Source organism: Argopecten irradians, chromosome 12, assembly GCF_041381155.1.
Source record: "Argopecten irradians isolate NY chromosome 12, Ai_NY, whole genome shotgun sequence".
Lineage (NCBI taxonomy): Eukaryota > Metazoa > Mollusca > Bivalvia > Pectinida > Pectinidae > Argopecten > Argopecten irradians.
In genome coordinates this window covers 15,303,154-15,328,932 of record NC_091145.1, presented here as the reverse complement: position 1 = coordinate 15,328,932, position 25,779 = coordinate 15,303,154, and the positions used below count along the sequence as shown (strand labels likewise).

The 25,779-nt window shown below is 36.2% G+C and overlaps 1 protein-coding gene across 2 annotated transcripts; it reads left to right on the top strand.

The window, feature by feature from the left end:
* The first annotated feature begins 4,318 nt into the window (after positions 1–4,318).
* On the top strand, positions 4,319–25,779 carry LOC138336449 (uncharacterized). Of its 2 annotated transcripts, none has more exons than XM_069285955.1 (6): positions 4,319–4,460; positions 14,901–15,032; positions 15,543–15,719; positions 16,154–16,282; positions 19,590–19,656; positions 19,961–25,779. In XM_069285955.1, exons 2-6 carry the CDS (start codon positions 14,949–14,951, stop codon positions 21,988–21,990), a joined length of 2,487 nt encoding a protein of 828 aa, XP_069142056.1. In that variant the 5' UTR covers positions 4,319–4,460; positions 14,901–14,948; the 3' UTR covers positions 21,991–25,779. The 2 variants fall into 2 exon arrangements, with proteins under 2 accessions (XP_069142056.1, XP_069142055.1); XM_069285954.1 differs by having other exon boundaries at positions 16,154–16,342.

The following is a 25,779-nucleotide window of genomic DNA, read 5'->3' as shown; positions in this document are numbered from 1 at the left end:
GACCTACATATGACATCTACCCGTTAAGATTAATAGCTGGAAGTTTGTTTGCAGAACACGTTGCCTTTTATTTAAATTTGGAACTGCTTTTCAAAAATTAAGTCATTTGTTTTGCAATGGAAATCAATAAAAAAATAAATCATTTAGTGCAGTACAGCTAATAAACCATCCAGACAATCGTACATTTATGTGTGTCATTTTGTAATGTGTTATTATCTAATATACCTGTCTGTGTAACGCTCATACCTAAAATGTTTGCATTGCAATACGGCCCATATTGACTACCAGATATCTCACACGTACAATGTATTTGTTGTGGTACAAAACGATAGACTGTCCGCCAACACCTGAGTATGGGTTACAACGGGTTATGTCCCATTGGATATGGTATATGTAAAGCCAAAATCATCAAAGCAATTGATTGATTAGCAGGTTCTAATTTTATGTTATGAGCCCAATAAGATTTATCGCTAAAGCTTGTGTCTTTTGTAACTTTAAAAAAAAATAACTCACTCGTGTGAAATAAATTCCATATCAAACAACCACTCGTTGTGTAACCTCTAGATATCCCCTTTGATACGGTAAAGCCACATTCACTGAAACAATTGTTTGATTAACAGGTTCCAATTTTGTATTAGGATCCAAATAAAATTTAGCTGCCAAGTTTTGTATTAACACCTAGTGGCTTCCCTGCCAGCACTAAAAAAACTGGGCAAAGAACGGTTACTCTTGCGAAGCTCCTCAGTTTGTTCTTCGAATAATGAGGTGAATTGTCGAAATAAATGTTGTAGATACATTAAAGTTAATATATGTGCTGTATTTTTTTTTATATTTACGAACCAATAAGAGATTTTAACATTATTCACCACCAAAAGTTTCCAACATTTTGATAATTATAATACTTTCATAAGCTTTGATTTTACAATTACAATTTTAGAGCTGAAAATAAAGTTTGGTAGTACTGCCAAAAATCATCATAATTACGTGCACAGTGCAGTGAAATGTGTACATACGTTCTAACAATGAAGCCAGGTTGTGTTATTCAATTTCATTTCCTATTTCTATAGTAGTATTAGTAAATGTAAAGTGAATTCTGCAGATATGTTTTCATCTAAACCTGCACAAGGCATAAAAGCAACTTTCACAGTGCATAAATTATGTGTTTTAACTACTGTTTATAAGGAATCAGACATATTTGTTGGTCCATTTGAATGGCTTTCCGGGGAAATTCGTCAAAATTTTTGGTTTTCAATAGATTACCGAAGAAAAACAAGCATGTCAAAATTTTCGCCCATTTATAGCATACATAACTTTAAACATGCTCCACCGCTGACAAACGGTATTTTTTTTCTCTCTATCAAAAACAGGAGCAGACGAATTAGTATCGTTATTCAGTTACAAAAGTTACTTGCTTTAAACCACTACCACCATTAAAAAGTTTGAGCTTCTAATTTTACTTCAAGATAGAAATATTAAAAATAATTAATTGCATTCCGAAAAAAAATCCTTGGCACTATGTCCAATATGAAAAGAAGTACTGATTGCGCATGCAATAAAAGCAAAATAATTCTTTTATATTATTTTGTGTTAAATAAACATATATATGATTCAGCGCCAATTATTGATTAAAGGATGAGTATCGTTTATGTTCTATCGGCGGTGGAGTATAAAGTTACTTCATTAAGTTCGATAGAAACCATACCATTACCTAAAATAAGGTTACGACACCAAACATATGCAAGATTTCCTGCGTAATATATGAAAACAGTGGAGAGTCAATTCGCTGTTTTGCCGTCTGGCGCAGTGATAGTCAACTACCGCCCGGTATTTAGGACGACGGCGGGAAACATAATACGACCCGCGTTATGAAAATAAACATTTTATTTATTTTAATCAAATCGTTCAGAAGGAGATGATAAATGTAGTATTAACGGTAAGTTAATAATTTTTGCGACTCTACAAAATTATCGATCTTGTTTTACATTCCCATTTTAAAAATTAAAAACCGTTTCGGAAAGGTAGTGGGCCTTTATGTTCGATAGAAACCATACCATTATGAGTGGTCTGCTTAAATATTAATCATGTGTCGAGGATTCTTTCAAAGAAAACGGAAACGGTTTAGGCTCACTTAAATAAAATATTTTTTTCATGGTAACGAACTATTGTTTTAGATAATTATATTACATTCGCCTTATTATTTATCTGTCGGTCGCCAAGTAATTGAAATGGTGGCCGCCATGTAAACATCTGCCATAAAGTTAAGTGGCGGTCGCCAGATAGATTATTTTCGACACCCTGAAAAATATTTAAGGATTAACTTGAATAGATTTTTTTATGTTATGTAGATATAACACAAAAATCTGAGTGTACTACCCTAAATAAACCGCGAAGCGGTTAATGATGAGAGTACACTGAGATTTCTTTGTTATATCTCTATAACATAAAAAATCTATTCAAATTCATTTCACTAAAATAATCTCTTCAATATTCAAAATTCATTTTGGGAACTTTTTTGTCTATGCAATCATTACGCCGTCATCTTAGCCAATCAGAAGAAACGTTACAAACGGCGATGCCATTTTTTCCTTTATGGACTGATAAAGTACATTTTTAATCCAATGAAAATGCTCGTAACAATCAAAATTGAATTATTTTCCTGTGTGAGCATAATTTCGATTTTCAAAGGAACTGAATTTATTTAATCGAATATGCACCTCATTTGAGATTTCACTGACCTAACACCTTTTGTATTTGGGAATAATTTAATTCAAATGCCAATTTTAGGTATTAATAACCCACAAAGAAAATGATTTCATGACTTTATCACCATTTACATTCGATATGGTTTGAATATTGCTTGCATACATTCATTTTAAAAAGACTTACCGATAGCTTCGGATCATTTCTAGAGGGTGAAAGGTAAAATCTAATTTTTTTATCAACAAAATTATGTCTCAAAACAAGTTCTACCAAAACCAGTATCAATGGTAATGTAGATCAGAACGATTTCTGTCTTGATTATAACACAAAGCTGATATGTTACATGAACACCGTTATATCCCAGGCGTCATTTGTATATCAATAACTAAAGCAAATCCTATAAATGATAAATGTTTTTAAAGCAAGCCAGCTTGATTATTTAAAAATATTGTCATATATATAATAACCACAAACATATTTTGTAATTACATTGTATCCAACTAAACAACTACATACATAGATCGACATATATATGTAATAATGATATGAAGTATATAATCCAAATTTATTGGTTGAAATTAAAAATAACAATTAATTAATATGTATAAGATAAAAATATTGTATTTCATGTGTACGTGTATCTTCTAATACACAACTTTTGCTTGATTTCAATATAGATCTATAATGTTTATAAATATCACCCAAAATGACAATACAATGAATATATCAAATTTAAATATATATCAATCAAAATATATTTCAAATATTATGATGTAATATTACATTGATGTATTGATGTAAAACGGCATAAACAGAGATTCTTTATTATATATTCTGGTTTAAATATCACTAAAATGACAGTACACGCAAATTAGACTCATCAACATTTAATTGTAAAGCTTAATTAACAACTGAGAATTAATTACAACATTGAGCAATAATTGAACTACCACTCTTAGATAAAGATATAACGCTTAACCCAAGGACGTACATGTATATGCACTTATAAATCCATTTGCTAAACCTAATAATAAATGAAAATAAAATCGGACAAATTTGATATAATATGACTTAAAAACAAAGTACATGTAGACCCAGTTACATGTAGCAGCCTATAGGAAGGAAATCTAATTATTTTTAATTAGTTGGCTTTCAAGATAATGTGTATGTTGATCCTCAAAATTAAATAATATAGATCTAATAAAGAATTACAAAAATGAGTTGCATTTTCAATTAATTTCCCATTTGAATATAGATCTAAATATATACAAAGTATTGAATTTTTAAAAATAAATATTTACTGATTTAATTTATGATAATTATGTTTGTTTTGGACTGTCCAGAGTAAAATATTGGTACATTCGTTAAATTTAAAATTTATCAAAAATTCTAAATTTAATTTTATAACATACATGAAACAGTTGTGCTGAAGTTCGAATTCATATTAATTAAAACCCTTCGATGAAAACGTAATTTATTGGCATAAGTGTATGATACCTACACGTAGTTCATGTCTGACGTACACGCTCCTAGCCACTGCTGTGACGACAAATCTTACTCACACGGCAGAAAACTGAACGTGACGTCACAATATACACGCACTCACTGGGCACCACAACACGGAAAACACTCGTCCGCCATATTGGAATAAACAAGCTTGGCTCGCGTAGCAGATAAATACTGTTTTCGTACCGATTTCAAGCTGATTGGTGACAGTTATGTAGCATGTGTTATGGACATTCATTAACAACAGTTATGAGGTAAGCTTGCAACCAAAAACTACATATTTAATATGCATGCAACCTGTTTTTGTTGGGAAGCGCGAACGGCGGCCATTTCTATTTTCAAATTTCTTTGTGCGAGCACATCGTCCAAGCAGTTGAACACTATCTGTTGGAATGGTCGGATTTGGGACTGAAATTTAGACAATTTTAGGTGATTTGCCGATATTATGCAGGTATGAATAATTCTATTGTTGCCTAACTCGATGAATTAAGAACCGGAAATAATAATTCGATGGCGTGCGTCGCTCACCGTCACGTTTCAGCGTTTGGCGTGTCGTGTTGAGAAAATATGCTTGTTTTATTCATACAATTTATCACCCGATCATTGAAATTCATTGTGCTTTATCATCATATTTTTAAACAACATTCCATTGTCGAAATTAATTTCGTTTGCAATAGGTTATAACTCGCCACGAAACGACGTGGTTTGTCTAATGACGTTATCGTACAAAATATGACGTTATCGTAATCGTAGATTAGGCCTAGTCTTTATATTTTCTCTTACAAAAGCCACAAATGGCATTTTAATCAATATGAAAGTAGGCTCACATTCTATGGCTCGTTCCTGGTACACAATGCCCGGTACAGTCATCTCCTGAATGTAAGTAGGTCAACTTGAAATATTGACTTGTAATGATCGTCGCTTTAGATACAACTCAGAACTAAAATAATACTAATCATAGATTAATCTGTTATTCAATTTCTTGATCAGTACAAATTATACTTTAAAATACCAAAGTGTATAATTTTGACAACCAAAAGCAGATTGCTATGGCTGTTAAATTTGTCAGGGGTCCTACATGCTTTGGGTGACAAATGTGTATTTTAGGGTGAGAAAGGATAAATATGCGGAACACATCTAGTATAGCGGACCCCATTTTTTCCGCGAAATATCACGAGTTTATTGACGGCTACCTGTATATATAGAGACCGCGTGGGTTTTTATGCGAAAAAATGTTAAAATTTGAGCTTACCGTGTCCTTTTTTGGTTAAAAACTGAAGTTTTCAACAAAGTTTTTAACTAGGGATCATGCGGAAAACATTGTAGACTGTACGAGAAAAAAATTCGGGATTTCGTTTTGGTTGTTAGCCGAGCACGCGCTGAACATGCGCAATGAGTGATTTTACGGACTTTGATTTTATTTGTAAACACAAGTACACGTGTAGTTTACGATGGTGACGATTCGAATGAATGATTTATGACAGAAATAATGAAAACGTGGCAATATCCATCCACTGGCTTATTGAAATTGGATCATTATTCAGTTTGTCAGGTAAATATTGCTCAACAGAGGAAAATTTGGCGTGGAAAAGACAGCGACTCAGTGTTCACATGTGCTGGCCATGGTCCAAACATTATCGAAGATCACACTGAGGCCAAAGTTCCTTTCAAACGTCCTAGAATTGTTTTTTTTTAGATATTTCAAATGCTACAAAAACAGTTAAGATGAGTTCAAGATGTAAAATTGAGGTTTTTTTTCTTTTCTTTTCTCGGGGGTTTCACCCCCGAACCCCCGTCGGCTCTTCGAAGCGGTGATTCAAAATGGCGACATATTTACATGACCCGTAGCAACCTCTGACATGCGCACTGATTATTGTGTTTCTAAACTTCCGGGGTCCGCTATACTAGAAACTTCCCAAATATGCAGACGTTTATTCTGTAGATCTATTTGCTTATTACAAACTTATCTTCCCTTGCAAGCTGGTATTAATGATGACGTCATGTGTTTGTGAGCGAAACGTCATGCATTTCATTAGCTGCAATATTGTAGCTCAAAAGACTTTTAGACAGAAAATGGTGTCGTCTTAAGAGCTACAATTGGTGCCTATTACTGCTAATGGAGCAAAGTAATGATTATGCAAACCATTATAAAACGTTTGTTTGCATTTTTATCGTACTTGTTTGATATCGCTTACCTACTAGGCAATAAAACTGAACCACATAAAATATCAAATTCTCATCGAGGCATTATTTTTTTACATAATACATATGAACGTCTTTCTGAAGGGAATTTATACGGCAAGTCCACAAATTGTGAATTTGACGTCTTGTGAGCAGTACGGTAGATATTAAGAATGGTAGTTTAAACTTAGTTATGTTTGTTTTGGACAAAAATAATATGTAAATGCATGTATACGCATAAAATAATTGGAAACCTACAAAAAAGTATAGAAAACTATGCCAGAGTGATTTTCGGAGGCAGTGCTCCACTACGACACATAGGGACCAATTCGTACCCGGCCGAAAGGTATAGTAGGCCGGGTATGTATATTCGTTCTAGCATTTCATAGAAAACGGTGTGAATTTTGCGCACAAAATAATGACGACATTTTGGATGCATACCTTCAAGGGAGGTAACTCTGTAATGGGCAAAGACGGAATTGTCCCCAGACCATTAGCACTGGTTCACCCCTAGGGCTGTAACGAGTATCCGAGTACTCGAGTATTCACGAATTATTGAGAAAGATCGGATACGAATATTCGTTACTCCTGATATTTGTGGATCGCGATCTTTCAAAAGCAAAAAATAATACCTTCTTTAATGCTGTCATAGCTCAAAAATGGAAGGAATGTACACTAAAGTCTGAATATCATCGATGTTTTCACTTTGAAGTAGACCGGAAGTACACAAGAGCTGCGTGAAGTAAAGCTAGCAACATGTTATTTTCGTACCCATGCTTTGATGCAATGTTGTGAATTCTTCATAAAATGATAATGATAAAACATAATTATTGACTTCTAGAGATGTGAAAGATTATTATCGATTTCGTTTTCATTACGGGTCGGAAATATGTAAAAATATGAATATATTATTAGGCAACTGAGTACTGTAGATGTGAACCCCATGTCAAAAACGAAAGGTAGGCTAATTATGGGTCAAAATCATAAATCACCTGATTAAAAATAAAAGCTATAGGCCTAGAACCAAAGTAAATTGTAACTACTCTTATAGATTTTAATTTTTTTTTCTTAATTTCAGTGTTTTTCTGTATTTGACCAAAATAAAAGTAACAATGAAATGTTTTGACATGGTGATTTATGCCTTACCATGATAATATATATACAGTGTACCTGTTCACAAATGGTTTGACTTTGATTCATGCCGTAATTGATGTGCAGTAGTATTTTTGAGATGACATTATTTCAAAATTCAAATGATTTTTTTTTTTTTACAGTTACACTGACTGAATCCTGCTGTACTTCACCTGTAACTCTATTGCTTAATGATGAGGAATGTAAAACTGCTAAAATTGGTTTTATTATCAATCAAACATTTATCAATATATAAGACCATTATTGATTTATCAATAGAAACAGTTTTACTTCAATTGAATCTTTTGCTTGTATTTAACTGGTGATTGGTGGTCCGATCTGTGAATCGTCAACCCTGAATCGTGGATCGGATCAGATCGCCACATGTTAGACAATCCACAGCCCTATTCACCCCTGAACGAATTACAACCAGTTTTAATTTTCTCCAAATGAGTGCAAATTGGATAGAATACGGAAAGTGAGTTAACATAAATATGTACAATCAACACAAAAAGAGGGACTTTGGACAGGGATATACTATAGTTTTATTGACAAAAGTGCCCAGGGGACTCAGAAATTGTTACGTATTACCAGGGTTTTTGTATTAACTGATTCGTACTAAATAGGTAATAAATACAAGGATATTGAATGTAATTTGCAAGCGATTTTAATTCCATTTGTATTAAACAGGGTTTTGTATATATTATTCGAGATGAGTAGGTTGGACTCAGCTGGTGTACATGTGTATTCTTTGGGACAAGTTTGGTAGCTATATATAGCTAGAAAGAAAAACTGTAACTGTATTAACCCACCATCATCAGATGTAGGTTCCCCTAGAGCACATGGAGTGTGATCGGAAAAACAATATGGCCACCAGGCAGCCATCTTGGAATTTGGCAGTTGATGTTTGTTACTGCTAAAATATGGTGGTGCCAAGATTCTTCTTGGATCTCTTTTTAGCCCACCATCATCAGATGGTGGGCTATTCAAATCGCCTTTCGTCCGTGGTCCGTCTGTCCTTCCATCCATCCGTCCGTTAACATTTGTTGTTACCACTATTTCTCAGAAAGTACTGAAGGGATCTTTTTTAAATCATCTGTAGGTTCCGACAGGCGGCCATCTTGGATTTTGATAGTTAAAATTTGTTACCGCTATTTCTCAGAAAGTACTGAAGGGATCTTTCTCAAATTTCATATGTAGGTTTCCCTTGGAAAGTTGTTGTGCATATTGCATTTTGGGATCGATTGGTCAACAAAATGGCCGACCAACTGCCATCTTGGATTTTGGTAGTTGAATTTAGTAACCACAATTTCTCTGAAAGTATTGAAAGGATCTCTCTCAAATTCCATACGTAGGTTCCCCTTAGCCCTTTGTTGTGCATAATGCATTTTGGGACTGCAGCTGAAAGGTCAACAAAATGGCCGACATGCATGTCGGCCGCCATCTTGGATTTTGATAGTCAAAGTTTGTTATTGCTACTTCTCAGAAAGTACTAAAGGAATCATTCTCAAATTTTCACATGTAGGTCCCTCTAGATCTAGGGCCTTAGTTGTGCATATTGCGTTTTGAGACTTATAGGTCAACAAGATGGCCACCTGGCAGCTGCCATCTTAGATTTTTAGGTCATCTGACCCGAAGGGTCAGGATGACCTATTGTCATCATGCACCGTCCGTTGTCGTGCACCGTGCGTAAACTTTTCATTCAAACGACTTCTTCTCAATACCCAAAAGGCCCAGGTTAATGAAATTTGGTCTGTAGCATGCTGGGATGAATGGCTACCAAGTTTGTTCAAATGAATGACCTTAACCTTCATTCAAGGTCACAGAGGTCAAAAAGGCTAAAATCTTTAAACGACTTCTTCTCAAGACCCAGAAGGCCCAGGGTACTGATATTTGGCCTGTAGCATGCTGGGATGAAGGGCTACCAAGTTTGTTCAATTGAATTATCTAGACCTGCATTTAAGGTCACAGGGGTCAAATAGGCTAAAAATCCTTTAAACATCGTCTTGTGAATAATTTAGAGGCCTAGAGACCTGATATTTGGCTTGTAACATGCTGGGATGAAGGGCTACCAAGTTTATTCAATTAAATGACCTAGACCTGCATTTAAGGTCACAGGGGTCAAATAGGCTAAAAATCCTTTAAACATCGTTTTGTGAATAACTTAGAGGCCTAGAGACCTGATATTTGGCTTGTAACATGCTGGGATGAAGGGCTTTCAAGTTTGTTCAAATGAATGACCTTGATCTTCATTCAAGGTCACAGGGGTCTAATAAGCGTAAATCTTTAAACGACTTCTTCTCAAGAACCAAAAGGCCTAGGATACTCATATTGAGCCATCAGCATGCTGGGATGAAGGGCTACCAACTTTCTTCAAATAAATGACCTTGACCATCATTCAAGGTCACAGGGGTCAAATAAGCCAAAATCTTAAAACAAGTTCTTTAGAATAACTAGGAGGCCTAGAGACCTGATATTGGGCATGTGGCATGCCAGGATGAAGGGCTACCAAGTTTGTTCAAATGAATGACCTTGATCTTCATTCAAGGTCACAGAGGTCAAATAGGCTAAAATCTTTAAACGACTTCTTCTCAAGAACCGAAATGCCCCGAATACTCATATTGGGCCTGCAGCATGCTGAGATGAAGGGCTACCAAGTTTGTTCAGATGAATGGCCTTGACCTTCATTCAAGGTCACAGGGGTCAAATATGCTAAAATCTTTAAACAACCTCTTGAGAATAACTAGGAGGCCTAGAGACCTGATATTGGGCCTGTTACATGCTGGGATGAAGGGCTACCAAGTTTGTTCAAATGAATGACCTAGACCTTCATTCAAGGTCACAGGGGTCAAATATGCTAAAATCTTTAAACAACTACGTTGTATTGCGCTAATAGTCAGATGACCGTTAAGGTCCATGGGCCTCTTGTTATAGTTAAAGATTGTTATAGTTATTTCTCAAAAAGTTCTGACGGATCTTTCTCAAATTTCATATGTAGGTTCCCTTAGGGCCCCAGTTGTGCATATTGCAATTTGAGACTGATTGGTCAACAAAATGGCCGACCGACTGCCATCTTAGATTTTGGTAGTTGAAGATTGTAACCACTATTTCTCTGAAAGTATTGAAGTGATCTCGCTCAAATTCTATACGTAGGTTCCCCTTAGCCCCTTGTTGTGCATAATGCATTTTTGGACTGATAGGTCAACAAAATGGCCGACAGGCGGCCATCTTGCATTTTGACAATTAAAGTTCGTTACCACTATTTCTCAGAAAGTACTGAAGGGATCATTCTCAAAGGAGAAGGTACGTTAAGACTCGAATATGGCCTCAAAGTTAATTCTCCATAAAGAACAACATATTTAGCCATACAACAGCTGAATACGTTTGCTAACACATTAAATCTCGAAAATATCCCGCATGTGCCAATTATATTCACTATGATGTTCTCAACATGCAGTTTCCCGCCATTTTTCACAAAAATCCTTGAAAAATCATACTTTTTGAGTAGTTTTCTCTAAAAATGAATGTGGCCGCCTTCGTGGAGCAGAAAGAGATTTTCACACATTGTGTATCGTGTATGTACAGTGGAACCTCCCAAAACCGAACCTTCTCAAAACCGATCACCTCTAGAAACCAAACATGGATGTCATGTACAGAATGAATTCCTCTTTATTAATAGTATATAAAACTTCCCAAAACCGATCCCTCCCAATTCCGAATACCGGACCGATTTTTAGATCGGAATAGTCAAATGTAACTAAAATACACTTCTGAAAACCGGCCTTACCTGATCGACACCAATAGATTGCATTGAGGTCTGATCAACCGACCGTGAAATACACACATACCTGTACCACAGTTGTTGCATGCCATGTCCTTGGGCATGTATACAGATGTGAAGGCTATAGGTACACGGTAATTATACCGGAGATGGTGGTGTAATTATTTAATCATGCATGCCTATTTTTTAGATATCTAACGAAGGTCTACCATGTGCACACGGTTTGTTTACTGTAGGAAAACAAGCAGAGCTAGTAATAAAGAGAAAGTTTCGTATTCAAATCACACGTTGTTTTTTTTATTTACATATGTAGTTGTCGGATAACGTAAATTATCTGTATGAAGAAGCCGAAGCCATGTATTGTTTTAGAAAATGGCTATGTCATATAATGACCGCATCGACTGATCATCGTGTAATAAGACCATATAATTTGATTCTTGACGTAACCAGAAGCAATCGGTTGTATGTAGGTTGCAGATGAGAACATCCCAAAGAACATTCACGCAACTAACTAACTAAACTACGTTTATAAGCGGTAACAAAGTAAAGTTTGCTGTAATCCATTCCTTTTAAACGTACGATTCTCTCTTTTGTGATAACATTCACATTAACAATCAATATTGGTCGGTTTTAACGAACACTAGGCATACATGCGGTGCACTAATGTAAAAAACTACTTCCGATTGATTAAATCCGGATCGTGATGATCGGTATTCGGTTCACTTCTCCAAACCGAACCCTCTCTAAACCGGCCGAAATTATATGCACCAACCATGATCGGTTTCAGGAGGTTCCACTGTAATTACGCATATCCATGCAAAATGTAAAGTTGCTCCAAGGTGGCAGCCAAATCCATTTCAAGCCTTTTATAACCTAAAGATGATGAATTTCTAGCAAAATTTGGCGAGAAGAGGAAAATCATCAATTTGATGACGTCATAGGTGGGACACATCATGTACATGGTTATGAAAAATTATGTTTTGATGAATGGCAAGTATGAGAGTATTTATTGATATGAAATTGATGGGGATCAGAGTTAATTTTTTGCGGCCTGAAAAATTAAGGCCGAATACTGGTCCTATCATATCTTCTCCTTTCACATGTAGGTCCCTCTATATATATAGGGCTCTAGTTTTGCATATTGCATTTGGTAAATGATTGGTAAACAAGATGGCCGACCTGCCGCCATCTTGGATTTTAATAGTTATCGCTATTTGTCAGAAACTACTGAAGGGATATCTCTCAAATTCCATACGTAGGTTCTCCTTGGGCCCTAGTTGTGCATAATACCTTTGGGACTGATCGGTCAACAAGATGCCCAACTGACCGCCATCTTGGATTTTACCGCTGTTTCTCAGAAAAAGTAATGAAGTGATCTATCTTAAATTTCATATGTAGTATGTTTGAAAAAGTTTGAAAAGCAGGTAAAGATCCCTCTTTCCATTTTCAGACATAGATCATTCTTTGGTGGGTGCCAAGATCCCTCTGGGATCTCTTGTTATTGATTCAAATTGACCTTTCGTCTGTGGTCCGTCCTTCCACCTATTAGCAATTCCTGTTACCGCTATTTCTTAGAAAATACTGAAGGGATCTGTCTCAAATTTCATTTGTAGCTAGTAGTGCATATTGTGTTTTGGGACCTATCGGTCAACAAGATGGCCAACAGACAGCCATCTTGGATTTTGATAGTTGAAGTTTTGTTACCGCTATTTCTCAGATTGAGAAAGTACTGAAGGGATCTGTCTCAAATTTCACATGTAGGTATGTATACTCCTTGGGCCCTTGTTGTGCATATTCCAATTTTGGACTGATCAGTTAACGAGATGGCCGAGGGACAGCCATCATGGATTTTGACAGTTGAAGTTTGTTATCACTATCTGATATCAGAGAGTACTGATCAATGATGGGAATGGATCTTTCTCAAATTTCATATGAAGGTTTCCCTAAGGCCCTTAGTTGTGCACATTGCATTTTGGGACAGGCAGCCATCTTGGATTTTGATATATAGTTGATGTTTGATAAGCAGAGAAAAGATCCCTCATTCTAAATTGTCAGACAGAGATTATTATTTGGTGGGCACCATGATCCCTGTGGGATTTCTTGTTTGCGAAGTATGATAAAAAAGCTAGGGTTGGAGGTAAAAACTAGAAAAGGTAATTATATGTACTTTCAACAATTGTCATCATAATCTGTCTGTCGTTGTCTAACACCTGATCCTACGTGCGTCTTTGTGTGTTGTACATGTGGGTACTGGCATTTAGCCTGTAGCCATATGCTGGGGTGAAGGCTTAGGGGAACCAAGTTTGTTCAAATGAATGACTTTGATCTTCATTCAAGGTCACAGGGGTACCGGTCAAATAGGCTAAAATCTTTAAATAACATTTATCAATAAGTAAGAGACCTAGCTGACCTGATATTGATCATGAGTCTGAAGCGCAGGGACCTGGTATCAAGGGTATGAACTCGGCGGTCGAAAAAAACCGACCTATTTTATCAAAACTGTGATTATTTTAATAAATGTGTTCTATACAACATTGAAGGATATCTTACCTTAAAGAGAAATAATTTATCTTTCCATTGAGTGCTTGGTGAGTAAAATTGACGAAGTATTGACGAAGTTATGGCTTGATGAATCAGGAAATTTACGAAAAATATGCTAGGTAGACATTTCCCTGTCCGGTCGAAATGTCGTCTCGGCTCTAATGGGTACCTCAAAAACCAAGCCAAAATCACAAAATCTACGCTTGTGGTGGTAAACAGTACCCATAACTGTGTTCATCCACAATCTCCTTTGGAGGTGTCATGACCCGTACTTTGTAGAAACTACATTTAAACATCGTGTAGCTAACTTACTTTAACCGTCACCGCCATGTTCATTTGTTCTTCGGTCCGTTTTTCTCGACCGCCAAGTTCATACCCTTGATACTACAATATATATACATATATGTATACTGTTGGTTAAAAATTTTCGTGCCAGGTCCCTGTGGTCTGAAGCATGCTGGGATGAAGGGCTACCAAGTTTGTTCAAATTAATTACCTTGACATCCATTCAATGTCAAAGGGTTCAAACTGGCTAAAATCTTTACACAACGTCTTGTCAATAAGTGAATTTTATAACTAATCCATGGCCAATCACAAATGATTTGATTAATTATATGTCTTTATTTGTGTTGTTATTAATCACTTGAAGGTGATAACCCTGTCAACATGTACAGATTTGTAGGAATTCGATAGTACTGTATACTTATACCGTGTTGTATACCAATACACATTAGTCAGATGACATATCATATCTATGATGAGGTCCCGTTGAGGCCAATGGCCTCTTGTTCTTATATAATTAACAATTAGTAGGTTGTCCTCAATCTATTGTTTTATGAATCAATGCTAGTGACTGGTAACTTTGTCCATTAACCCTGTACTACTGCCGTCTCATTCAGCAGAAAGAGTCAACCAAAATGTTATATTATTGTTATTGTTATTATTTATTATATGTAATTATATTTTTACACAAAATCAGAACTTTTTGTACAGATGATTCTGTCTGTATTATTGGAAGAAAGTAAAGATGAAAAATTCTTTGATCTTTATATTATTTCAGACAGGACATATGATGGGGGTCAGATGATGTTCATACCTTACCATAGGGATGATATTGGAGAGTGGGGCTCTGCCTACAGATCCTGTCATGTTGTCACAGTTACCTCCCCTGGCTGTCGATTCCATGACACAGGTAAGTCATATCCTTCGATTCTCACTTATAAATCCGTAGTCATATTTAACAAAGCTTTCATAACTAGTAATTGTGCAATCACATACATCTGTACTAGTCACTGATAAATTATTTTAATATTTATGCATTAGATATATGTTTACAGTAAATACTTTTTGATATAAAGTGGAATTATTGAAGTTGAAAAATGCTTTTAAAATAATTATCCAGATTTCAATACATATTACAATGGCAAAATACAATGTAAAAATGTATCAATATTATCCAGATTTCAGTATCTTTACAAAGACAAAAAATGCATGCAGATTAGCTAATGATGAGCTAAAACTATCTAATGATCTTAAATTGTGACTACTTTTTATGTCAGATCCTTTTCACTGACAACAAGGGACCAAATGCTCTGTTAGCTGTTTTCAGTATTATGGCAACCACAAAGTTCAAGTGACTTTCTTCTGAACCCTTTTATGTTTTGACTAATAATCTGTGTAAATGTATTTTAAACATTTTCAGATACAACTAACAGAGTTTATCCCCCAACTGGTGACGCTAGTTACTGGTAGACAACACCCTCTGTTTGGGAAGAGTCAGTACCGCCCAGACTGGTGGCCTCAAGATGTGGCTTGGTCATGGCCGCACTCAGAAGACCAGGATAATCTAAAAATCAACAATGATCTTGATCAGGATAAGGTGATCAATTGTCAATGACCTGTTTCCAAAATAAAGAAACATCAGACTAGAGACTTATTGATCCACAAATTATATATATAACTAGCAGTTAAGTGGATAAGACAAGAGAAAAAATCTTCAGCCTTCACTGACTTGTCACTAGTTTTACCCTGAAGAGATTTCTCAGTGCTTTTGAAATACCCATGATAACATCATAGTGAAAATGCATCCTTTTCTTTTGTGTGTGGTAACAAAAATCATTCCTTGTCATTTGGTTGTGACAAAATCTCAAACCTTGGAGGGATTATCCAACCTGTGGCAAGTCATAGATGAGCTATTGACATATTGCAATTGGCACATCCCAAGGCAGGGAATATTCTATTAGTCATGATGGTAGAGGGTTGAACTGTGAGAATCCCAAGTGTCTTGCTAATGCTTTCAACTTCTCTTTTCAGTTAAAAACAGAAATGCTGCGAAAAATCGTAACAAGCTGTTACAAGCATCTTGATCAAGAGAATCTTCTTCAAGCAGCAAGTCTTCCCCCGGAAAATAAAGGCCAGAAATCCCCATTCAGTAGAGTGCTGGTGAGTGTGTTAAATCAGAAAGTCACTGCCCTCCAGGCACCACCTGTCGTCCAAGTTATGGTGAGTGACCTGTTACATAAGATTGTATATAAACAGAATCCCCATTGTCTGCTGAATATTGGTGAGTTATAAGTGAGAACCTTTCCTTCCCTGTGTTGGGTGTATTAAATACCATCCTGTCACTTGAATGTTGTTTTGTTAACATAGATGAACTACTGTAAACCAATCTATAAATTTGACGGATTAAATACACGAAAATGGTTCAACTACAAGTGATATTTGTAAACTTCTCTTCCAATATCTTATGTTAATCAGGTTCTTCGTGTCACCTGAGTGTAGAATCCTCATGTCACCTGAGTGTAAAATCCTTGTGTCACCCGAGTGTAGAATCCTCATGTCACCCGAGTGTAGAATCCTTGTGTCACCTGAGTGTAGAATCCTTGTGTCACCTGAGTGTAGAATCCTTGTGTCACCTGAGTGTAGAATCCTTGTGTCACCTGAGTGTAGAATCCTTGTGTCACCTGAGTGTAGAATCCTTGTGTCACCTGAGTGTAGAATCCTTGTGTCACCTGAGTGTAGAATCCTTGTGTCACCTGAGTGTAGAATCCTTGTGTCACCTGAGTGTAGAATCCTTGTGTCACCTGAGTGTAGAATCCTCTTGTCACCTGAGTGTAGAATCCTTGTGTCACCTGAGTGTAGAATCCTTGTGTCACATGGAGTGTAGAATCCTTGTGTCACCTGAGTGTAGAATCCTTGTGTCACATGAGTGTAGAATCCTTGTGTCACCTGAGTGTAGAATCCTTGTGTCACCTGAGTGTAGAATCTGTGTCACCTGAGTGTAGAATCCTTGTGTCACCTGAGTGAAGAATCCTCATGTCACCTGAGTGTAGAATCCTGTGTGTCACCTGAGTGTAGAATCCTTGTTGTCACATGAGTGTAGAATCCTTGTGTCACCTGAGTGTAGAATCCTTGTGTCACATGAGTGTAGAATCCTTGTGCCACATGAGTGTAGAATCCTTGTGTCACCCGAGTGTAGAATTCTTGTGTCACCTGAGTGTAGAATCCTTGTGTCACCTGAGTGTTGTAGAATCCCTGTGTCACCTGAGTGTAGAATCCTTGCGTCACCTGAGTGTGTGGAATCCTTGTGTCACCTGAGTGTAAAATCCTTGTGTCACCTGAGTGTAGAAACCTCGTGTTACCTGAGTGTAGAATCCTCGTTTCACCCGAGTGTAGAATCCTTGTGTCACCTGAGTTTAGAATCCTCTTGTCACTTGAATGTAGAATCCTTGCGTCACCTGAGTGTAGAATCCTTGTGTCACATGAGTGTAGAATCCTTGTGTCACCTGAGTGTAGAATCTTTGTGTCACATGAGTGTAGAATCTTTGTGTCACCTGAGTGTAGAATCCTTGTTCCACCTGAGTGTAGAATCCTTGTGTCACCTGAGTGTAGAATCCTTGTGTCACCTGAGAGTAGAATTCTTGTGTCACCTGAGTATAGAATCCTTGTGTCACCTGAGTGTAGGATCCTTGTGTCACCTGAGTATAGAATCCTTGTGTGACCTGAGTGTAGAATCTTTGTGTCAACTGAGTGTTGTGATATATCAGAATCCTCGGTATAACTTATACATTCGACCTACTTCATTTTATAGCTATACAATCAGGAATTTTGATGCTATTAAATCGGATTCTTGAAAATGTGGAATCATCGAATAGTTTTTGTTTCAGTTTTCATAAGAAATGTAGAACAATAGTTTGATGTAATAGTTTGCTTCATGTTTATTGGTGCTGTAAAAAATTGCTTCATGGAATTCCTTTTAAATCCAAAGTTCATGATCTTTTTGGTGCCGTAAATTACCTCGTAATACTACTCCTGAGTGTTAAATCAGAATTGAATCCTTCTGTTAAATCAATTTTCATGTGATAGATTTGAACACTTTCACACATTTAATTACTTTTTGCATATTTTTAACACACAATCATCAGATGGTGGGCTATTCACATCGCCTTTCGTCCATGGTCCATCCATGAACAATTATTGCTATCGCTATTTCTGAGAAAGTACTGGAGGGATATCTCTCATCCGTAGGATCCTATTTCATATGTAGGTTTGTTCTCCTTTATATATACTACATTTTAAGACTAATCAGTCAAGAAGCTAAGGTGGCCATCAGGCAGTCATCTTGGATTTGACAAATGAAGTTTTGTTTATCGCTAATTCACAGAAAGTACTAAAGGGATATCTCTTAGATTTCATTCAAAGGTTCCCCTTGATGATGCCTAGTTATGCTTATTGCATATTGAGACTGGTCGTGCAATTGAAGTTTGTTATCACTATTTCTAAAAAAAATCTAAGTATATATAATTTCCTAAGGTATAGATATAACAATATACGACAAACGGCTGACAGACTATCCCGGATGTTGACAATTGAACTTTGTTGTTGCTATTTCTCAGAAAGTAAGGAAGAGATTTTTTTTCTTCTGAAACTTGATTTGAAATGTAGGTTCACTTTTTCCATATACATGTACAATCAAACCTCGCCTATGAAGTCCCAACCAGAGGACATGGGAAAAAGTGGACTTAATTGCTAAATGGTCTTTATACACAGGTCAAATTGTATTATAAGTGTTAATTTGGTATCCTAAAAAGTGGTCTTATTATGCAAGTGGTCTTTATACAGAGGTGGTTGCTAAGGCTGCGGGGTTAACTGTATATATATAGTTACACATATATATATCACAATCTGGGACTGATAAGAAAAGAACATGGTGTGTATTTTGATAATTGAAGTATTTAGTTGCTATGTTGACTTTGTATGTAGTTTCCTTGTGTGTATCAGATGCTAAGGAAGAGGGAAGTAAGTGAAAAGCAGAGAAAATATCTAGACCATCCTTCCTTTTACCAACATATAGATCATTCAATGGTGGACGCCAAGATGCCTCTGGAATCTCTTGTTCAGAATACCCTTAATTGACTTATCAACATTCATTGTTTAGAAATGTAATCTTACTGTGAGATGATACCAAATTAATCATTAAATGATTTAAATGGGACTAATTCTTGTACCACCTGATACCCGATGTTTGTGCAGGACTAGTATCTCCAGTGGTGATGGAACGTAAGTCTTTGTAATCTTTCCGCTGAAATGACGTTGGCACGGGATATTATCCATCACCAATCACAGGTATCTTGTGGTACGTGAATTAATACCATTGTAATTGAACTTCAATATTACTGAAAATGTAGCAAAGATTATTGAAAATGGAATATAATCTGTTCAAGCATTGATAAACATTTTCTTGTTGTAGTTTGAACATGATGGAAACCAGAATGCTGTTAGTTCTCAGGAAAGTCCTAAAGCATCTGTCACTCCAGGTATTTATGCTGTAAAACTTTAAATGCCTTGACTATTTCTGTTGACTATATTACATCACAATTTCACTTATACATGTAACTTTATATTCGTAGAGTATTCAAGGCCTTCCATCATTACAATTAGTGTTGGGCTAATTTTTCGCTAAAATTGGTAATGATCAATCGAGAGGTATGATGGTGATACCAATTAAAACTTGCCATTGTCACTAGTTCTAAATGATCATCTGTTTTACATTTATATATTTACATTATCTAATTTAAGTCATATGTTGCCATGTTTGTGACAGCTTGTTGTATATTTCAGCTGCCCCACAGGAGGAGAGTCCTACTCAGAGCAATAACCCTATCTGGGTGTGTTTCCTTTGTGCCAAACAATTCACCAATCAGGATGATCTCATGGTTCACCAGGATAAGTGTGAGAGTGAGGAGGAAGAGAGACTCTCGAACTTACCTGTCACGCCACAAACTCAGCTCACGTCAAATACCCTCCCACAGGTAGTCCCTCAGGGTCAACATGTACGCATGGCCCAAACACGTGTGGTCCCAACTTGCTTAGTACAGCGCAGAAGGAGACGCTTTAAACCTGAGATATATATTCCTCCACCAAAGGATGTGTTTATAAAAGAACTGTACCTACGGGAGAAACCAAGAGACAACAGTGAACCAGTCGTTAAAGACGAACATGTCGATAGTGACTGTGAGATTATTGACGTGGAGATGGACACTACGCCTGTCACTCCACGTACACCCAAGTCGCTGATGTCACAACTGAGTCGGGATGTCGAGAGTAGTCACAGAAAACGCCAGCTCAGCTTCTCTGGGCATCAGAGTGACTCTGATAGCGGCGGGGAATTTACAACAAAGGAATCTAAGCCAGCACCTGCTATCTGTTCTCTGCTGCTTAATATTGATCTCAGCTCCCCTCTTGGTCACCGAGTGAAAAAACATCTAAAAGTTGACAACACTATTCCCATTATTAGCAAGGCAGACATTTACTGTAGGGGTTATGAGAAAAATAACTTCTTTGACAAGCTAAGACAGAGGGAAGTTTCATATCCATGTTCATTTAAGAAGAAAAGAAAGCATGTGTTTTATCATAGAATGAATTTTACTAAATCACAAAGACGCGAATTTATGATTACACAAAAGACAGGTTTAAATCGAAGAAGTCGTAAACTCTTTAGGCAAATGGATCCGTGTAAAGTGTTGCTGGAGCAAATGGACCCAGCAGAGGTCAAGGAGTGGCTGAGGTGGAAACCTAAGCCACTTATGCCCAATTACTATCAGCAGGCTAGATATGCTCAAGCTGTATTTTCCAGAACCTCAGCAAATGCTAGACATTTCAGTGAGGAGGCGATACAGAGAGCTATTTCAAAGCCATTGTGTGGCCCTCTGTCTGCAAAGATCAGGCACATGAACCAAAGTCTTGCCTCAATGGCAAAGATGGGTCCAAGGTCTTGCATGATAACCCAGGTCGTGAAGAATCCTGATGGTTCAGAAACCATGAGAATGGTGCAACATCAGAACTCAGTGTATCGTCCTGTGTACAGGTCCCAGGCCGCACTGGCTAGTCGCAGGAAGCAAAACTTTGAGAGTGAAAGACTTGTCCGATCAAAAGATGAAATAGAGATTATAGACTTGTCTTCGTCTGACGAGGAAAAAGAACCTGAAGTCCGAAAACCTGTTAAAGCAATTCATAGAACCAATATACTGTCCAAGGTATTTAGGCCCTCTGGTACGTTCCAGCCACGTCCCTCTGGTAGTGGACTACAAAGTAACTCAGTCCTAAACAGACCTCAGCCATATGTACATATCCCAACTACTACTCCCAAAGGATTCAGTATTCATTCCTCCCCTCCAGGGGCTCGTACATGTAAGGAGCTTCAGCAACCCTCCCAGGGACATGTAGGATCACAGATTGCCGAGTTCGGGGCACTAGGTCAGGGTTTAGTGATGAAGTCCTCTAGTCCGAGTCCTGGTCTGAAAATCAGCTCTGTGTATAGTCTGCAGGATTCACAGTCAGAGCAGACTAAGGATAATACAAACTTTACTACTATACGATACCAGTCGGGTGTGATGAACTCTGCTGGCCATAGACCAAACCTGTCTAGACCACCGGCTAACAGACCACAGTTAAGTCATCCTAGGCCAGGACTACAGGGACCCCCTCGGCTGGTGAGAGGCCCCAGACCGGGACTACAAGGACCCCCTGGGCTGGTGAGAGGCCCCAAGCCAGAGCCTGTCAAAACTTCCGTCCAGAAAATGGAGGTGGCAGGTAAAAACAATGACAAAGAAATGGTGGATGTTATCTGTATTGATGACGACGAAGATTAAATAAGAAATGGTCAGTGACCACAAAGAGTGCAAAACTTCATAGCAGCATTGTGTCATTGATGCAGAATTTCAGCAGATTGTATGTGGATGATAGTGTACATAAATGATATCTATTTGTCCTTTATGTGTGTTGAATTTTTGTCCTCTAAGAGAAGTTTTGTTTCTGTATTAAAATGTACTAGTCACTATAGCTTGCTACTGTGAGGAGTCTACTGATGTTGAAGAGTATTTAGTTTTCAGTACCTATTCTCAATTCATGACAAAACCTGTCGTATCTCTTGAGCTCAAAAACTTATGTTATTAATTATAAAGTTACTATGCAGCTGACAACCACCTATGTCTATATATTAACAGTACAATTTTGGACTATAATATTTTTCTGAAAGACTAAATGGTATCGTTAACTACACCACGCAAAGCCTAGCCTAACCAAAGATATCTCAAAATTGAAGAAAAATAATGAAATCTGGAGAATAATGCTGAAATACTTGTACATGTAAACATATGCATATATGGACTGGTCATACAATAAAGTGATTTTCGATATCAATATTCCTTTGAAAAGGTTATTGTTAAAGGTCACAGACTGATCGTAGTTCTCAATCATTGAACCTGCTCTGTTTATCGAATAGTATTCCCCTTGTTGTCTATGAATTAAATGAAAATAAATTACTTCATACACAAAAGTTAAAAACGAAAGCTTTGTGTTGGAAACTTTAATGGTATACTAATGCTGTTCTCTGTGTATGAAGTTGCAGAGTAACTTTAATTGATGCCTTCGTGTCGGTTAAAACAATTTTGTCTTCTCTGGTGGAATTTCAGTAGTCAGTTGTATTAACTGTACAATATGGGATATTTGATAGATAAATATGATACATTACTGACTACTCTGTACTATTTAACAAGAAAGTGTTTTTACGTACTTTTTTTTTTAATTTTAGGCTTCAAAATAATTCTGTTTGAACAAAGTTTGATGGTAATTAGTAATTTAAAAGAGCATCATTAGCCCCACTCATTTGGATTGTAAGATGGAGGCGAATGTACGTAGATGATCCATGTACTTGTGAATGTCTAGTGGTACTCACAGCTCAAGCATAGATACTCCCATAGCAGGATATAAACAAAGTATACACAACATTATCTGTTAAACAGTACATAGAAGAGCCTTTGTCAGTTGTTTTTGGCAAACTTCTGATCGGTGCTGTTGTAATTTGTTCAGTGGTAACTTTTGAACATACCATATTCCACCCAATAAGTGTCTATGTCCCTAGGTTTTTTGGGCCTTACTTCTTTTACCCAGGCATAAGACCAAAACTATCAAAACTATATTGGTTTGCAATAATTTCGTCTATCTAAGCACCTTTAGTTTTTTAATTTTTTTTAAACGCCCTGGGCCTTATTGGGTTGAATACGATTATTGACAATGGAAGTTAAAAATCAAATACATGTAACTGCATGATCAGGTATTAAAATGTGCAGTAAGCATAGGCTGCTTCATTTATTCTTTCATTGATTGTAACCTCTATATTGCCATTGGCATCAATTTCAAATATTTTGTCTTCATGCAAAGCAAAGAAATCTTTTAATTTGAAGTATCCAGGATGGTGCATCAAATGAAGACCTGTGTTCAAAGTATACCATCCCATTATATAGTGCTAATTAATTGTGGATAGGATAATATGAATTAAACTGCTGTCACAGTTCTAGGGCTAGCTATAGCTTGGTACACAAGTGGCAATAAACAGACCATATGTTGTGTTGTAGCTAAAAGAACTATCTTACCTTTTTACAAATTTATAGACCTGCATGTACACCATCATAGTCTAAAATGATTTTGGATTGTGAAAAAGAGATATGGAGTCTTTGATAAGGCATTTTGTTGATTGTCAAGAGATCTTCATGTGATGAAAACAGAAATAAATTAAATTAAGACAGAGCTTCTTGGTAAATTACATGTAGTACTATTTATAATTCAATGTGAATTGTGGGAATGATTTTGAGTAAATTTCAATAAGTCTGTTTCATTCACTGATATAGCTTACATTTTACATGTAAAGATGTTTATCTTTTGACTGTATCTTGACCCCATTTAATGTGCTATCCAACTATTATTTGTAATATATTAATCTTTCTTTTTTTTTTTTTTTTTTCAGTAATTTAAAAAAAAGTAGGCAACAATCTTTAATTAAAGGATTAATCATGAATTATTTAGTTAATATAATTTATATACAAATGTACTAAAAAATAGTATTAACAATTGTAGTATTTTTCTTCTTCATTTCATTTTTTTAAAGATAATTTCTGATCTACTATATTTTTAACAGGTGAATGGTATGCAAAGAATGCATGATGTTTTGTACACAGTGCTCATATTTACGTTTTTACCTCACTTTACCAATATTATCACCAATTTGTTTAAAGTTAATTTTATAAGTTTAACATTCTGTCACTCCCTCTAGAAGACGTATGATGTGCAACATATCCATTTGATTTATTGAGATATGGATTGTATTTTCTAATACCTTTATACCTTAAATGATTTTGTGTGAATGGATTTTAATGAGTGAATTAGCTATCACCTATGCAGAGATTGTGATTGAATGTTTGTTAAAAAAAGTTTTGAGAATGCTCATCATTTGAATACAATGTCCTAACATAAAACCACTTTATATAGCCTACATTACATGCATTGAAGTTACCTGTTAGTCTATACCCCTCTATTTCCCTTGAAGTTACCTGTTAGTCTATACCCCTCTATTTCCCTTGAAGTTACCTGTTAGTCTATACCCCTCTATTTTCCCTTGAAGTTACCCGACGGTCTATACTCGTCTCTCAACTATTTATTTTATTTTCTCTAAGGATACAATCAGCTAATACTCTATCCTTTTTTGGGCAGATTCTTCATTTATATCACATAAGATACCTTACCTTTTTTCTGACTATATATAACTAATAATATTCACTTTCTTCATACTTTCTACCATTTCGATCTGGTAACCATATTGGCTTCAAAATGTACCTATCACTTCAATTGGAAACAAACTTTCCCATCATTGGTTTAGAAGACTTATGGAGTATGAAAGGTCATACAAAATGTTTCACATGCACCCCTTTTAGATTATTAGCATCGTAAAGAGAGTACTTGTGTGTACAGAGAAATTTCTGCTTCTACTAAAAACAGTTTTGAGTGATGTGCCAATATATATTGCCTTATGTGTGTAAACACAATAAAAAAATGTTTCAAAGATTGGTTCTGTGTCAAAGCCACTGTCCCATTATGGTAGCAGAATCCACTGATGAGGACAAACATATGTTTACTAGATGATTTAGCGTGATAAGTTGCATTGTAAGATATAAAGTTTCGAAGATACTTCATGAATTGATGCGGAAATGAAATTCATTTAGTTTTTAGGTATCCTATTTTAAAGTCCCAGGTCTTGACAATATATTTCCAAATCAACTCTCTTAAGTAGGTGTGGTAACTCATTCTCCAAGCATATAATGCTAGATGTTGTATGGTTGAAGTGGTGGGCCTGTATGCTGCTGTTAACTCTCTGTACATAACTATGTTTTAATTGTAGGAATAGTGGTCGTATGTAAGGTAGAATCATGTTTGTGTAAATTAAGTGTAATATAGTTAGCAATGGAATCACCGATATGTACATAAATGGTGACTTGTGACCACGCCCATATTCTGATGAGGTTTGGATTACAAATGTTCTTGTAAGGAGAATAACAAACAAAAAAACAATAAAGAATATTGAATTTGCTAAAAGGCATTTACAGAAA